The sequence below is a fragment of the Musca autumnalis genome, unplaced genomic scaffold (genome assembly GCF_047663935.1).
Source record: "Musca autumnalis isolate F117 unplaced genomic scaffold, ASM4766393v1 scaffold_1, whole genome shotgun sequence".
Taxonomy (NCBI): Eukaryota; Metazoa; Arthropoda; class Insecta; order Diptera; family Muscidae; genus Musca; species Musca autumnalis.
Window position 1 is genome coordinate 143,532,473 of NW_027411644.1, and position 15,900 is coordinate 143,548,372.

Consider the following 15,900-nt stretch of genomic DNA (forward strand, 5'->3'; position numbering starts at 1 on the left):
TGTGAAACATCTTCAACAGAGTTATGAAAAATGCACTCCGTTCGATACATTTTATAAGCAGTTGCTGTAGAGATCCCTACAGAAAAAACAGTTGGTTGATCCCTACACATTTCTTCAAAATATAAACGAGAGTGTATACATTTCGAAGAATTTGTTATAAAATAAGGAAATAACAACTTAAGTTGCGAACATTTTTTCGGTAATTCACGAGACGGAAATTTTTAATGGAGTGGAGTTGGAGTCCATGTCGAAATTTGAACTAGTAATGGGAAGGCAACATAAAAAACTTTAGGATGATGAAAGAAAATCAGATGCGCTTGGATTAAATCGAGAACGGAGGAAGTAAGCTCAAATGAGATTGAATTTAATGGAAACTTTTTTTAATTTGTGTATATACAATAAAGTTCTTTGTGTTCTTGTTTTACGCAAATAATAAATACATTTTATTTATTTTGGGATATTTCGCAATGGCTTGTATTTTAATTCCATCTTTAGACTGATTAAAAATGCAATCCGAAGAACGCATATAAATTCAATCCAAAACACTACATCAGTAGTTGTGATTTGGAACGAAAATGGAGTGCATCCTAGCTGTGTGCTGTAGAAGTAAAAAAGGAATGCATCCTAGCTGCGCGCTCTCTTGTAAAATTCATAGGAAAAGATGTACTCCAACGGCAAATGTACTGTACACTTATAGTGATTCAAATGCATCCGCGGATGCAAACTTTTTGCTGGGAAATATAATAAAGTTCTTGTTTTACACAAATAATTAATGCATTTTATTTATTTTGGGATATTTCGCAATGGCTTGCATTTTTATTGCATCTTTAGAGTGATTAAAAATGCAATCCGAAGAATGAATATAAATTCAATCCAAAGCACTGCATCTTAAGCCGTGATTTGGATTGAAAATGGAGTACATCCTAGCTGTGTGCTGTGAAAGCAAAATGGAGTACATCCTAGCTGAGTGCTCTCTTGTAAAATTCATAAGTGAATTCATACCCAGCAAACATTTTTGGAAGTTGTGCAATTGGAGTTATGATTTCACAACATCCTTCGATGTAGTCCAACAGAGTTATGAAAAATGCACTCCGTTCGATACATTTCATAAACAGTTGCTGTAGAGATCCCTAGAGAAAAAACCAGTTGGTTGATCCCTACACATTTCTTCAAAAGACAAACAAGAGTGTATACATTTCGGAGCATTTGTTATAAAATAAAGAAATAAAAACTTAAGTTGCGAACATTTTTGCGGTAATTCACGAGACGGAAATTTTTTTTTGGATGATGAAGCAAAATCAGATGCGCTTGGATTAAATTGAGAACGGAGGAAGTAAGCTCAAATGTGATTGAATTTAATGGAAACTTTTTTAAATTTGTGTTTATATAATAAAGTTCTTTGAGTTCTTGTTTTACACAAATAATAAATGCATTTTATTTTGTTGGGATATTTCGCAATGGCTTGCATTTTTATTGCATCTTTAGACTGATTAAAAATGCAATCCGAAGAATGAATATAAATTCAATCCAAAGCACTGCATCTTAAGCTGTGATTTGGATCGAAAATGGAGTGCATCCTAGCTGTGTGCTGTGGAAGCAAAATGGAGTGCATCCTAGCTGCGCGCTCTCTTGTAAAATTCATAAGTAAATTCATAGGAAAAGATGTACTCCAACGGTGATTGTACTGTACACTTGTACTGATTCAACTGCAGCCGCGGATGTAAACTTTTTGCTGGCCCAGAAAAAATGTTGGAAGTTGTGCATGTGGAGTTATGATTCCACAACATCCTTCGATGCAGTCAACACGGAGTTATGAAAAATGCAATCCGTTGGATACAATTTATAAGCAGTTGCTTTAGAGATCCCTACAAAAAAAAAAAAAAAACAAAAACATTTGGTTGATCCTTACCCATTGCTGACGAAATCATTTATTCTAAAAATAACCCTGTAGGAAGTGTGGGGTCATGTGTTGACATGTCGCCACTTTGTCTACTAATATGGTGACAAAGTCAACACTTTGTCACCAGGTTGTCAACTATTGATACCTTTACCTTAAAAAGAAGAAGCATTGTGTATATTGACAAATGATAGCCCAACGAAGCGTCTTTTTTTTAATTTTCTTAATTGTTTGGCGTAAAATGATTTTTGCGGTTGGTGAAAAAAGTGTTTTTGTAAAAATCAATAAAATATCGTGAAAACTTAAAGCATATAATTTAAATACAGTTGAACCTCGATTATCCGTGAATCGATTATCCGGAAACCTCATTATCCGGGATAGAAAAAAAATGTTGGTATTTTTTCCATTTCCTATATTTTTCGTTATAAACTTTATTATCCGGGAGTAAAAGCACACTTTCCAATTATTTTGATTAAGCAAACAAAAGGTAAACAAAAGAAAGCTGGAAATTCTCGCATATTACACAATTTGTATATTAATGGTATCACAAAAACCATAGGACAAAGTCAATTCAGATGAATCTGATGACAATATTTGTATCCTTCTAAAATTGTGTAGATTACCTTTAGAAATATAACCAAAATTTCTGAATCTATTATTATTATTGTACAATACTATGTCATTTTTACTTAAAAATATGTTCAAAAACTGCATAAAAAACATTGCCTCCATTATCCGTGAAAATCGATTATCCGTAATGCCTCCGGTCCCGACCATCACGGATAATCGAGGTCCGACTGTAACAAGTATGAGCAAAAGAAAATATAAAAGACATGTGAAAAATAAACAATTCTATAGCAAAGTACGAATTCTGAGGCGACTAACAACATTTGTGGTGAAATTTCGACAATTAGACATTATGTGGAACCTTTAGAGAAGATTGTGGAGCCTGATGTATATATTGTCCCGTCTCGCTGGAAATGCTGAATGCAACTAAACATAAAAATGAATTACAATGCTGAAGAATTATTTGGCAAAAATCGATTGTGAGATTTTTCCAATGTTATACAGCTGTAATAGGCAAGAAAATTTAAGGACATATTTTTTATTTAAGTTTATACATGTTTATTCTTTTCAATTCCTAGATGTTATATCAACATTCAGCGAATCGCCTGATAAAACGTTAAGTGCAACAGAAGAAGAACTATTTTAAGCAGACAAGTCATTGGTGCGACTTGGCCAAGAAAATAAAACGAGAACGTTTTTTTATTATTTATAAGTTAAAATATTTAAGCAGCCTTGAAAACATTGTCTTTATTTACTAACAGCCGACATACAGAAACAGGCTGTAATTTTTACTTATGTGGAATCTTTGGCTTAGCCATTTAAAAAGATAAAAATACTGTAATACGCAATTTGTACATTTTTAGCATTTTCAATATTATTTGTTTTATTCTTTAATGAAATATAGTATTTAAACAAATGTGTAGCTTCATCTTCTTATTAAATGTACTATATAGCTGTTTTATCTATGAAAAGTTCCAAATAAGCTAAAAAATTTAGTATTGAAAATCTGGTACTATTGACTCACTACCTCCAATGTCTATACTGACTCACTACCTCCAATGTCAACACATGGTTCCTCAGGAACTACTGACTTACTATTGACATACTAGTTCCATTGTCAGTACTGACTTTCGAATGACACGTTCATACAAAATGTCTATAGGAAATTACATTAGTTGTCTACAGTTTGTCAGTAGTACTGTAGACAATGTCAGTAGTAAGTCAGTATAGATTCACTATTGACATTTCCTACAGGGAAGAGAGAGTGTATACATTTCTAAGAATTTGTTATAAAATAAAGAAATAAGGGAACTCCTTTCCTTTAGAGGCACCTGGCGGAAAAATCGGCATTTTAACCTTAGGTAGTCCTTCCGATCCTGATTCTAACATTTATCCAGGAAGTGTATACTTCCCGAGATATAGGCCTCGAAAGTTCCGGAAAATCCATAAAATAGACTTAAGTTAAATATGTTTAATAAACTCGAATTGTATGGAAATTTGGTTATTACAGGTATGTAACGTTCTCCTAAATGCACTAGTGTAGGGAAAGTCCACACTTCTCGAGAAATAAGCGACTAAAGTTCCGGGACAATTTTTCGGGAATGGGAACAGAATTTCTGTTACATAGCATTTTTTTAGATAGCCGGCCTTCGGACGGGGTTTAGGACTTTCTCCTATGGACAGGTGCAAATCTCGGGAATGGGAACAGAATTCTTTTTAAATTGAATTTTTTCTAAGTAGCCGGCCTTCGGCCGGGGATTTAAGACTTTCTCCTATGGACAGATGCAAATCTCGGGAATGGGAACAGAATTTCTTTTAAATAGCATTTTTTCTAGGTTGCCGGCCTTCGGCCCGGGATTTAAGACTTTCTCCTATGGACAAGTGGAAATCTCGGGAATGGGAACAGAATTTCTTTGAAACTATAATTTTTTTCTAAGTGGCCGGCCTTCGTCCGGGGATTTAAGACTTTCTCCTCGACCAATGCAAATGTCACGTACAAAAACATAATACCTTTTAAATGGTAAATTAATATATAAGACTGAATAAAAAATATACACTATTGTACAAATTTCAATCAATATTATTTATTATGTGCTAATAAGGTTCATAAGCCTGACTATGACACCCATATCTTAATTTCATAAATGGATATAACCTTAAAAATATCAGACCTTCGGATAAGTATTTCTCGAGGACTGTGGACCTTCCCTATACATATTGTACACTAGTGCATTTAGGAGGACGTTACATACCTATAATAACCAAATTTCCATACAATTCGAGTTTATTAAATATATTTAACACGTTGGACTTAGTGGAAATGTATATGCCGATTCGGCCGCTAAATATGCCTGCTCGGCGCCTCTTCTGACCGATGCACTAATTGAAAAAATTGACTTAAAAAAACAAATTAAATCTGAAATTCGTCAACTTTTCTCAACGAAATATAAAAACTATCAACACCATCACTATAATATCATAAACCCTGACAACATAGTTCCTATTTTTCCCTGCAATCTTGGAAAAAAACTAATCCGCATATTCTCTCGCCTGCGCATGGGACATACACTTTCTACACACCTGCATCTAATTGATAAAAACACTGACAACAAATGCCAAAAATGTAATAACACTTGTACGGTCGAACACATTCTAAGACAATGCAGATTTCTAAATCAACAGCATATCAACATACTACATGGCAAAGGACTGGATATTTTAAAAACACCTACCACGGAAAATGTCGAAGCAGTATACAAATTCATATCTTATTACAAATTAGCTATTTAATACCCACCTATTATAAAGAAACATGTAACTTAGTTAAAGTATTATAGCTGATGGCCTTAGCTGCTAATGCTATAATTGTTTTCCATATTTATTATATATTCAATATATGATAAATTCAATAAATAAATAAATAAATATATTTAACTTAAGTCCATTTTATGTATTTTCCGGAACTTTCGAGGCCTATATCTCGGGAAGTATACATTTCCTGGATAAGTGTTATACACCGTTGGAATCAGGATCGGAAGGACTACCTGTGGTGATGCCGAACTTTTCCGCCAGGTGTCTCTAAAGGAAAGATGAGCCGAAAAAAGAACTTAAATTGTGAACTTTTTTGCGGTAATTTACGAGACGGAAATTTCTAATGGAGTGGAGTCCTGTTGGAGTCCATGTCGAAAGCTGAACTAGTGATGGGAAGGCAACATAAAACCTTTAGGATAATGAAGCAAAGTCAGATGGGCTTATGGGTACTTTACACGATATGTATTTTACATATGGGTTGTCACTTTTTATATACAAAATGTATACGCAAAGTGACAACCCATATGTAAAATACATATCGTGTAAAGTACCCAATAGTCCCAATTTACATTAGGCGAGTTTACTTGCGGCAATTGTCAGTTTGTTGGTGAGAGAGGGTGCTGAGAGGCAAAGGGTTACCATATGCCTCACCTCTCTCTCCTACAAAATGACAATTGCCGCAAGTAAACTCGCCCAATGTAAATTGGGACTTATTAGATTAATTGGAGAACGGAGAAAGTAAACTAAAGGGATGTTTACACTATCTATCAATGTCATATGAGCTGTCACTTCTTTTATCCATTCGACATCCTTTATGTTTGTCAAAGTCCATACCACTTTTAGTTTTTGCATTCACACCAGCATAAAATTTTATATGACCACAAAATATAAATCACGCAAATAACACAATTTATATTGTTAAAAACTTTAGTCACACTCACATTTTCGTTTTCTTTACCTATTTCCTTCATTTTTTGGTAAAATTGTTTTCTTCTAACATTTAATTTCTGAAGTGCATACGAAAATACATGGCCGAATAGAGCGCCCCCTAAATGAAAAATGTACATATGAGTTGCCACATCATTTTGATAGATGAAAATTTTCATAGTGGTCACACTATAGCTCTGTTCCTTTACGCTCAAGAATCTTAAGCTGAAAACAGATACAACGTTTGATTAAAGTTTTGCGTTGGGCGTCGAGAAAAAAACAACAACAACAGGGCGACGACGATACCAAAGTCCAGCGTTTATCTGTTTGTCGGCATATATTTCAAATGAATTTGAATTTTTCGGCATCATGCCCAACAGTGTAAAAACGGCCAAAACGACACAAAACTTTAATCAAACGTTGTATCTGTTTTCAGCTTTAAAGTTTTACAACTTTTTACTCGAAAAGCTTTCCTTTACTTCAGATACCATACAATTCATATGGTAGCTGTTTACAACTTTTACTACTTTTGCCGGTTTTACCATTTTCAAAAGTAAAGAAACAGACTATATGTGTACAACATTCACAGGTAGCAAATTTGACATCTCATATGACATTCATAGATAGTGTAAACAACCCTTAAAATGTGATTGAATTTAATGGAAACTTTTTTAATTTGTGTTTATATAATAAAGTTCTTTGTATTATTGTTTTACACAAATAATAAATGAATTTTATTTATTGTGGGATATTTCGCAATGGCTTGCATTTGTATTTAATCTTTAGACTGACTAAAAATGCAATCCGAAGAGTGCCTTTAAATTCAATACAAAACACTACATCAAAAGCTGTGATTTGGATCGAAATTGGAGAACAAGAATCCAGCCCAAGAATTGAGCCCCTGCAGTGTTTCTTGTCGGGTTATAGTACGTTTACATACTACTATAAATGTGACGGTGTAAATGAAGTTTTTTTTTGCAAAATTTTGTTTTGCGTTTCTGATAGAGTTGTTAAAATCTAGTTCGTTTGAACGACCTAGTTCAAAATATAGTTCAGTGGACACCGGTTGTTTTCATGAACGAACTGCGAATGAGTTATATTATCTCTTTGTTTTAATAAAATAAATCATACGCAAACGAACTATGGTACTGAACTAGTTCACTAGATTTAACAACTCTAGTTTCTGAGTTATTTGTAAACGGTTGGCAACATCCGTATTTGATGCTTACTTAAATCGGATTTAGGCGGGAATATTTGCAGAAATTGCAGTGCGCTCACTGAAAGCAGATTAGTTAGTTTCGAAGTAACGACGAATCAAGTAAATCAAAACACTAATAAAATTGATATAATTTCTGTTTCCCCTGTAAAAGAATGGAAGGTTTTGATGAAGCTGGAGTATTTTTCTCCGATAATTTACTCGGAGAAGGACACCAAGATGGAAATCAGATAAATATGCAGGCCGTAAAGAAAAAATATAAGGAATTCATACGCACATTTAACGAAGACAATTTTTTTTACAAATACCGGTAAGGAATCTATCAAATTATTATGAGGATTTTAACAAAAAATTTTGTTTTCAGCGATACTTTAAAGAGAAACTATCTTAATGGACGTTATTTTTTGGAGGTGGAAATGGAGGATCTTGCAGGCTATGACGAATCGTTAGCTGATAAACTAACAAAGCAACCCACGGAACATTTGCAAATTTTTGAGGAAGCTGCTCGTGAAGTTGCTGATGAAATAACAGCTCCTCGCCCAGAGCAAGAAGAAACGATGCACGATATTCAAGTTTTGGTAATGTCTAATGCGAATCCGACAAATATACGAGATATCAAGTCCGACAGCGTCTCCAAGTTAGTAAAAATTGCCGGTATTATTGTGGCGGCTTCTGGCATCAAAGCAAAGGCAACACGAATGTCTATAATGTGCCGTTCTTGTCATACTGTAATTCCTAATTTGAAAGTCAATCCGGGATTGGAAGATTACGCTCTTCCTCGCAAATGCAATACTGATCAAGCGGGCAGACCAAAGTGTCCTCTGGATCCTTTTTTTGTCATGCCCGACAAATGCAAATGTGTTGATTTTCAAATTTTAAAATTACAAGAATTACCAGATTTTGTTCCACAGGGTGAAATCCCTAGACATTTGCAGTTATTTTGTGAAAGGTCATTATGTGAACGTGTTGTGCCTGGCAACCGTGTATTAATACAAGGCATATATTCCATAAGAAAAGTCGGTAAACCTTCCCGTCAAGATGGGCGAGAGAAAGCTGTTGTTGGTGTAAGAGCTCCTTATATGCGAGTGGTTGGTATAACAGTAGATACTGAAGGTTCGGGTGCAATTTCAAGGTATAGCAATATAACTAGTGACGAGGAGGAGACTTTTCGTCGCATGGCCTCCTCTTCAGATATATACGAACGTTTGTCAAAGTCGTTGGCTCCTAGTATTTTTGGCTCCGATGACATAAAAAAGGCGATTACATGCTTACTGTTTGGAGGTTCTCGTAAACGATTGCCTGATGGCTTATGTAGACGTGGCGATATCAATGTACTTTTACTTGGAGATCCTGGAACTGCAAAGTCTCAACTGTTAAAGTTCGTCGAAAAAGTGGCACCTATCGGAGTCTATACTTCGGGAAAAGGTTCAAGCGCAGCAGGTTTAACTGCATCTGTGATGAAAGACCCAGCTACAGTAAGTCATATTTTTATTTTAATAATTACATTATACATAGCTGCTTACTAACCGAAAAATACCACGCCAGAGTTTCACTATTAGATATGTTGGTCTGTTTGAAACTTTTTGGTGGATTTAAAGCTGGATGCATAATGATACATTTAGAAATTCAGTGGATTTCATTAATCCAAACGTTCTACCTATATATAATATAATGAATTTAGTTTAAACACTACACTTTTGTTTAAATTGTAAATTTTATTAATGAAAGTAAAAACAGTGTTCGAAAATAAACACTATGGTATCGTACCGTACCGTTCTGTACCGTACCAAGGTGGATAGGTACACTATGATAGTGTACCGCTCCGGAACACAAACACTAAAAAATATTTTAGTGATACTGTACCGGAACACAACGATAATCGTAGTGTACCGCATGCCGGAGCACTAAAAATCGTAGTGCTCCGACTGCGGAGCACTAAAAACCGTAGTGTTCCGACTGCGGAGCACTAAAAATTTTAGTGTTCCGACTGCCGGAGCACTAAAAATCGTAGTGCTCCGACTGCGGAGGACTAAAACTCGTAGTGTTCCGACTGCGAAGGACTAAAAATTTTAGTGTTCCGACTGCCGGATCACTAAAAATAGTAGTGCACCACGTGTTGGAACACTAAAAAATAACAAAGGAATTATGTTTTCTTAGGAAAATGAAATATTTGGTTAAATTTGATTAATACAAATTAAGATAAACTGTTACATCCATGTATGTTTAAATTAGTTAAACACATTGCGAAATATGGTCAAAATTATGAAAAAAAAATATTTAGTTTTTGTGGAATGAAGCAGAAAGATCATCGCGCCGGAGCACTAAAAATCGTTTAATTAAATTAATTAAATATTATATATATTTTTTAATAAATAAAAATTAAAAGAAAATGTGAAAAACATCTGATTTGGTTTTTGGACAATGGAGCACTAAAAATCGTAGTGTTCCGACTGCCGGATCACTAAAAATAGTAGTGTGCCGACTGCCGGATAACTAAAAATCGTAGTGTACCACGTGCAATACGAGGGCGGTTCGGAAAATTCTTAGCCTATCAATGAAAGAGAATAGTTAGTTTTTCAAAAATATTTTTAGTTTTCAATATAATCTCCTGAAACTTCAATACACTTAGTCCAACGCTTTTCTAGCAATTCTATCCCTTGATTAAAATAGTTTTCCTCAAGGTCTTCAAAATAGTGGTTTACAACTGTAATTGCATCTTCATTTGAGATAAAACGCTTGCCAGCAAGGAATTTTTTTAGATTTGGGAACAAGTAAACGTCACTTGGAGCTAAATCAGGAGAATAATGTGGGTGGTCAAGCAACTCGTACTTTAATTCGTTGACTTTAGCCATTGTAAAAACACTCTTGTGCGCTGGTGTGTTGTCTTGATGAAAAATATTTTTTTTTTGTTGTAAGCCAGGACGTTTTTCTCGAATTTGTACATTTTATTGATCCAAAAGGTTGCAATAGTACTCTGAATTTATTGTTTTACCCTTTTGCAGATAGTCAATCAATAAAATACCTTTGAAGTCCCAAAAACCGTTGCCATGACCTTATCAGCCGATTGAATTGTTTTTGCCTCCTTTGGGGCACTTCCTCCAGCTTCATTCCATTGTTTCGATTTTTAGAGATCCGGCAGTTGGAACACTACGATTTTTAGTGCTCCGCAGTAGAACACTACGATTTTTGTTGTTCCATTGTTTCGATTTTTAGAGATCCGGCAGTCGGAACACTAAAAATTTTAGTGATCCGGCAGTCGGAACACTACGATTTTTAGTTATCCGGCAGTCGGAACACTACGATTTTTAGTACTCCGCAGCCGAACACTACGTATTATTGTTCCATTGTTTCGATTTTTAGAGATCCGGCAGTCGGAACACTAAAATTTTTAGTGATCCGACAGTCGGAACACTAAAAATTTTAGTAATCCGGCAGTCGGAACACTACGATTTTTAGTGATCCGGTTGCTCCGCAACCGAACACTACGATTTTTGTTGATCCATTGTCCAAAAATCAAATCAGGCGTTATTCACGTGTTCTATTAAATTTTATTTTTTAATTTGTATTTATTAAAAAAAATTATAAAATATTTAATTTTCCTCACAAATCATAATAAACTCATGTATCCACAGTCAGAACACTACAATTTGTAGTGCGCCATTGTACAACAACCGAATCAATGTTTTTCATATTTTCTACTTAAGTTCCCAACGTAATTAATTAATATGTATACATACGTGGATTTAAGAAGTGTATCTGAGTTTTTATGTCTTAATTTGTACTTATCTCAAAAATTATAAATATTTAATTTTTCTCGCAAATCATAATAAACTCGTGTGTGGTACATTATCATTACGTTATTTTTTAGTTTCCGACATGTGGTACACAACGATTTTTTAGTGCTCCGACTGCGGAACACTACGGTTTTTAGTGTTCCGACTGCGGAGCACTACGATTTTTAGTGTTCCGACTGCGGTACCCAACGTTTTTAGTGTACCAAAATGTGGAACACTACGTTTATCGTTGTGCTCCGGATCAGTATCACTAAAATATTTTTTAGTGTTTGTGTTCCGGAACACTAACGCTAAAAATATTTTAGTGATACTGTTCTCGGAGCGGTACACTATGTTAGTGTACGTATTATTTTCGAACTCTGAGTAAAAATAAAGATTGTTGACAAAGTCACCATAATAGTAGACAAAGTGGTGACATGTCTACACTTGACCCTAGGCTTCCTCTAAGGTAATTTGTGGTGCAATTTTTTGCAAACAATAGAATTGCAATTTCACTTTTGCGTGAATGTTCAAGCTAAATCTATTTCTGAATGAGGAGAGTGTAACTCTGCAAATTCATTCATGTAACACTGCGAAATATTCGCGCTAAAAGGGCGGTCTTTTGGTATACCAATCTTCATATATATATATATATATATATATATATATATATATATATATATATATATCCATCTGTTGATATTAAGATACAGCTTGCAACATTTAGGACAAAGCTCCAGACTTAAGCTTTATAATTTGTTACAGAAGTTTCTACTACTCCTAGGATGTTTGGTATTAAAAATGGGCTATATCCGTCCATGTTTTGATATAGCCCCCACAGAACTATATCGCCCGATTTTCGTCGTTTTAAAGTGTTTAGCTTAAATTTTATTTTGGGGAAAAATATACTGACTTCTAAAATGCAACATGATTCGTCTCATGACATCGTCTTAACTTCATAAGCAGTAAGTATGTCTTTTTATAGACATTGTCGCGACTTCATAAATGCAACAAGACGCGCCACGTTGCACATTAATTGCCAAATTTGTGCAGTGAGACCACTTGTACCAATTGACCAATTGACATTTCTTTAGTACTGTCACGTTTTAGTACTGTGACGTTTGAGAAGAAAACAAGAAAAATACATAGAAACAAACAATTAGAAATGAGGGATTTGTGGTATGTATTTAATATAATAAATCTATTTGCAATAAAAATCGAATTTTACAAAAAGTAAACAAAGTAAAGCAATGTGTGCGTTCATAAATGCAGTAAAATGACATGTCTCTTTTTTGACATTGTCAGTGTTGCCACACATGTTGACTTTGTCTTCACATTAGATTGTCATCACTTGCAATGAAAATTTTCATTTATGATGTCAGCCGTAATTATACTGTTTAGCATCTTCTAAGCAGCCAGAGCACGGGGAAAAAGCTTCCGGTGTTTTATGCGTTTTTGCACATTTAAAAGAATATAACGCAGCCATTTGATAACTGATTTTATGAAATTATAGCTTGTTTGAAAGATATTTTCACCCCTTTTAAAGAAGGAAAAAGAAATGAAATCCAGGGGCTGCGTTCTTGTTCTATGAAAATTTGAAACGAAAAGTTATAGGTTGTGCCCTTATAATTTTTTTCATTTGGCAGGTTTTTCCTTTATAAAAGTTTTCATTTCACACTTTCATAGAAACAGAATTGAGTTCCAGGAAAACAAAAATGATTACAGTGATGCATACTTTTAAAATATACCATTTTTTGTACAGCAACAAATTTTTGAGTATTAGAGGGCCAAGCCTATAGCTCGGCGTGTTGCATGTGCGTTCAAAAATACAAAAACAAAATACATGTATTTCAAATTGAAATACCTGTATTTTGTTTTTGTATTTTTGAACGCACACGCAATACGCAGAGCAATAGGTTTGGCCCATAGGACAAATATGACAGTATTACATGAATGAATGAATTTTTACTTTGTTTTATTTTCCTTAATATAAAAATTATTAAACTTTCATTGGGAAAGTAGTTTCAATGTGTTCCGTATAATAAAGATGTTTAACAACTCATAACCTTTGGCATTGCGAGTCAAAGCGTCTTAATTAACCCATTTCGACCCGAAATCAATTTTTTATTTTTGTTCAAACAAAATATACCTTTTTAGGGTAATTAGGACCCACTGATGTCAAATATTTATGTATATAATATATATAATTGTTCCACAAACATCCCAGACGGGACAGGGGAGTCTTCTCTCATATCAGTGAGTGCACCCCGATACATATTAGCTCAATGATATGGGACCTACTGTTTATCGCCGAGTCCGAACGGCGTGTCTTACGACACCACTTTATGAAGAAGTTTTACAAGGCTAAAATACTCAGGAAATGTCGCCAACATTACTGAGGGGTATTTTGCCACCGTTGAAAAGTTTGATGTTGCCTGGCCGGGGAATCGAACCACGACCTTCTGCGTGCAAGGCGGGTGTGCATACCATTACACCACGGTGGTACCCAAATATTTACTCAAAATGACAAATATTTACTCAAAACATTCTTTCCGATTTTTTGTTTTTCCGGAAAACGGCGGTGTTCGATGTATTGTGTAATATAGTAAATAGTAACAATAAAATTCTTGATTTACCTTTTGTAAATTTTGCAAAATATTCTCAAATAATAATATGTAATTCTATTGCAAGAAAACTGTCTAAATGAAATAAGACTGTTCTTAGTTAAAACAAACCAAATTTTCGAAAGCTTAACTGCCTTATACCGCTAATTAATTTCCAATAGATAATAATTTAAAAATACAATTTTAAATGTAAAGTTAAAGTGGCATCACTACATTCGTCACCTATGGTAATTGTTGATTGAATAACAAAAAGAAAAAAAACGTACGTATGTTTTTTATTTATGTATATGCTTTGTGTATTTCAGCGTAATTTTGTTATGGAAGGTGGAGCAATGGTCTTAGCTGATGGAGGTGTTGTATGTATAGACGAATTCGATAAAATGAGAGAAGACGATCGTGTCGCTATTCACGAGGCAATGGAACAACAAACTATATCTATAGCCAAAGCTGGAATCACTACCACATTGAACTCTCGTTGTTCTGTATTAGCGGCTGCTAATTCTATATTTGGTCGCTGGGACGACACAAAAGGAGAGGAAAATATCGATTTTATGCCAACTATCTTATCTCGTTTTGATATGATTTTTATAGTGAAAGATGTTCATGATGAATCACGGGATATTACTTTAGCAAAGCATATAATAAATGTTCACCTTTCGTCAAACAAGGCGGGTAAAACAGAGCAAGCTGAGGGAGAAATACCATTGTCCCTTTTCAAAAAATATATACACTACTGCCGAACACATTGTGGCCCTCGCTTAAGTGAGGAAGCTGGAGAAAAATTGAAAAGTCGTTATGTTCTTATGCGTAGTGGAGCAAATCAGCAGGAGAAATCGGCTGATAAACGATTGAGTATTCCAATTACAGTGCGTCAATTGGAAGCAATAATCCGTATATCTGAATCTTTAGCGAAAATGCGCTTATTACCTTTTGTAACAGATGAGCATGTAAATGAGTCTTTGCGATTGTTCCAGGTATCTACTTTGGATGCCGCAATGACAGGTAGTTTAGCAGGAGCAGAGGGTTTCACAACTGAAGAGGATCAGGAAATATTAAATAGAATCGAGAAGCAATTAAAGCGACGATTTGCTATTGGATCACAAGTTTCGGAACAAAATGTCGTTCAGGTACATAAAAAATGTTTATATTTTATTATTTTATTTAATAGTTCTTAATATTTATTTACAGGATTTCTTGCGGCAGAAATACGAAGAACGTAGTATTCTAAAAGTGATTCACACTATGATACGTCGGGGAGAACTTCAACACCGTATGCAAAGAAAAATGCTGTATCGTTTATGCTAACTTTAATACACACTGTTTTACAGACAGTATCTTCAAGGAAATGAAAAAAATATATGTATATGATTTTTCTTAATATCCTCGTTTTGGTAAAAAATGGAGAAACGCAAATAATTCTTGCAGTTTTTCTTTCGTTTTTATTTTCTTGATATTTTGTTAATAAAATGCCAGATAAAAATATAAAAAATGGAAGTATTATTGTGATACAAATACTTGAATTTCATTACATATAAGAGTTTCTCCTGGGAGCGATAGCGAATTTAACCACTGGCAACAAACCCAAAAGACCAAAGAGAAAAACACCAAGGTTTTCTTTAATATGGATTCATTGCTTAAAGCCAAGGCAAGGCCAAGGTAGATGCATGAATTACAACAACTAACAAATTTACAAAAATAACGTTGTTATTGAAAATTTATGGATGGATTCCGTATTGCGACGCACAGTGTCACGACCGTGGCCAAAAATGGTCAAAATTAAGTACTTCGGAATATAAATTTATTAATGAGAATATAAAGTAAACATTCCAATTTGAAGAAATTTTAGTTATTGATTTGTCAAGTAATTTTGTCCATGTGAAGGTTCAAATCCAATAATTGTTGGAAATGTGTATTTCTGTCCTTATTTTACTTAAATTAATAACTTGTACATATTATGCTCCAAAAATTTAGCATTTAAAGTAATTTTTCGTTCTAAAATAAATTTTTAATATTGCTTTGGATGTAATAAACATAGATTTAATTTTCTTTGGGATTTTGTGAACCAACTTTTTAACAAAGCGTTTT

General features: G+C 34.2%; 1 protein-coding gene across 4 annotated transcripts; it reads left to right on the forward strand.

Annotated features, from left to right (window-relative positions):
• Positions 1–6,860: 6,860 nt before the first annotated feature.
• Positions 6,861–15,304, forward strand: Mcm5 (Minichromosome maintenance 5). Of its 4 annotated transcripts, none has more exons than XM_073956531.1 (5): positions 6,861–7,160; positions 7,447–7,728; positions 7,783–8,893; positions 14,121–14,942; positions 15,004–15,304. In XM_073956531.1, exons 2-5 carry the CDS (start codon positions 7,574–7,576, stop codon positions 15,118–15,120), a joined length of 2,205 nt encoding a protein of 734 aa, XP_073812632.1. In that variant the 5' UTR covers positions 6,861–7,160; positions 7,447–7,573; the 3' UTR covers positions 15,121–15,304. The 4 variants fall into 4 exon arrangements, with proteins under 4 accessions (XP_073812632.1, XP_073812661.1, XP_073812643.1 ...); XM_073956560.1 differs by having other exon boundaries at positions 6,892–7,128; positions 7,573–7,728; XM_073956542.1 differs by lacking the exon at positions 6,861–7,160 and having other exon boundaries at positions 7,245–7,505; positions 7,573–7,728.
• Positions 15,305–15,900: the final 596 nt, after the last annotated feature.

What these genes read in the sequence shown, in the direction of transcription:
- Mcm5 (XM_073956531.1), top strand. Translation starts at nt 7,574, where the DNA reads ATGGAAGGTTTTGATGAAGCTGGAGTATTTTTCTCCGATAATTTACTC. An exon ending in AATTTTTTTTACAAATACCG is followed by an intron (nt 7,729 to 7,782) that starts GTAAGGAATCTA and finishes TTTTGTTTTCAG; the next exon opens with CGATACTTTAAAGAGAAACT. An exon ending in TGATGAAAGACCCAGCTACA is followed by an intron (nt 8,894 to 14,120) that starts GTAAGTCATATT and finishes TGTGTATTTCAG; the next exon opens with CGTAATTTTGTTATGGAAGG.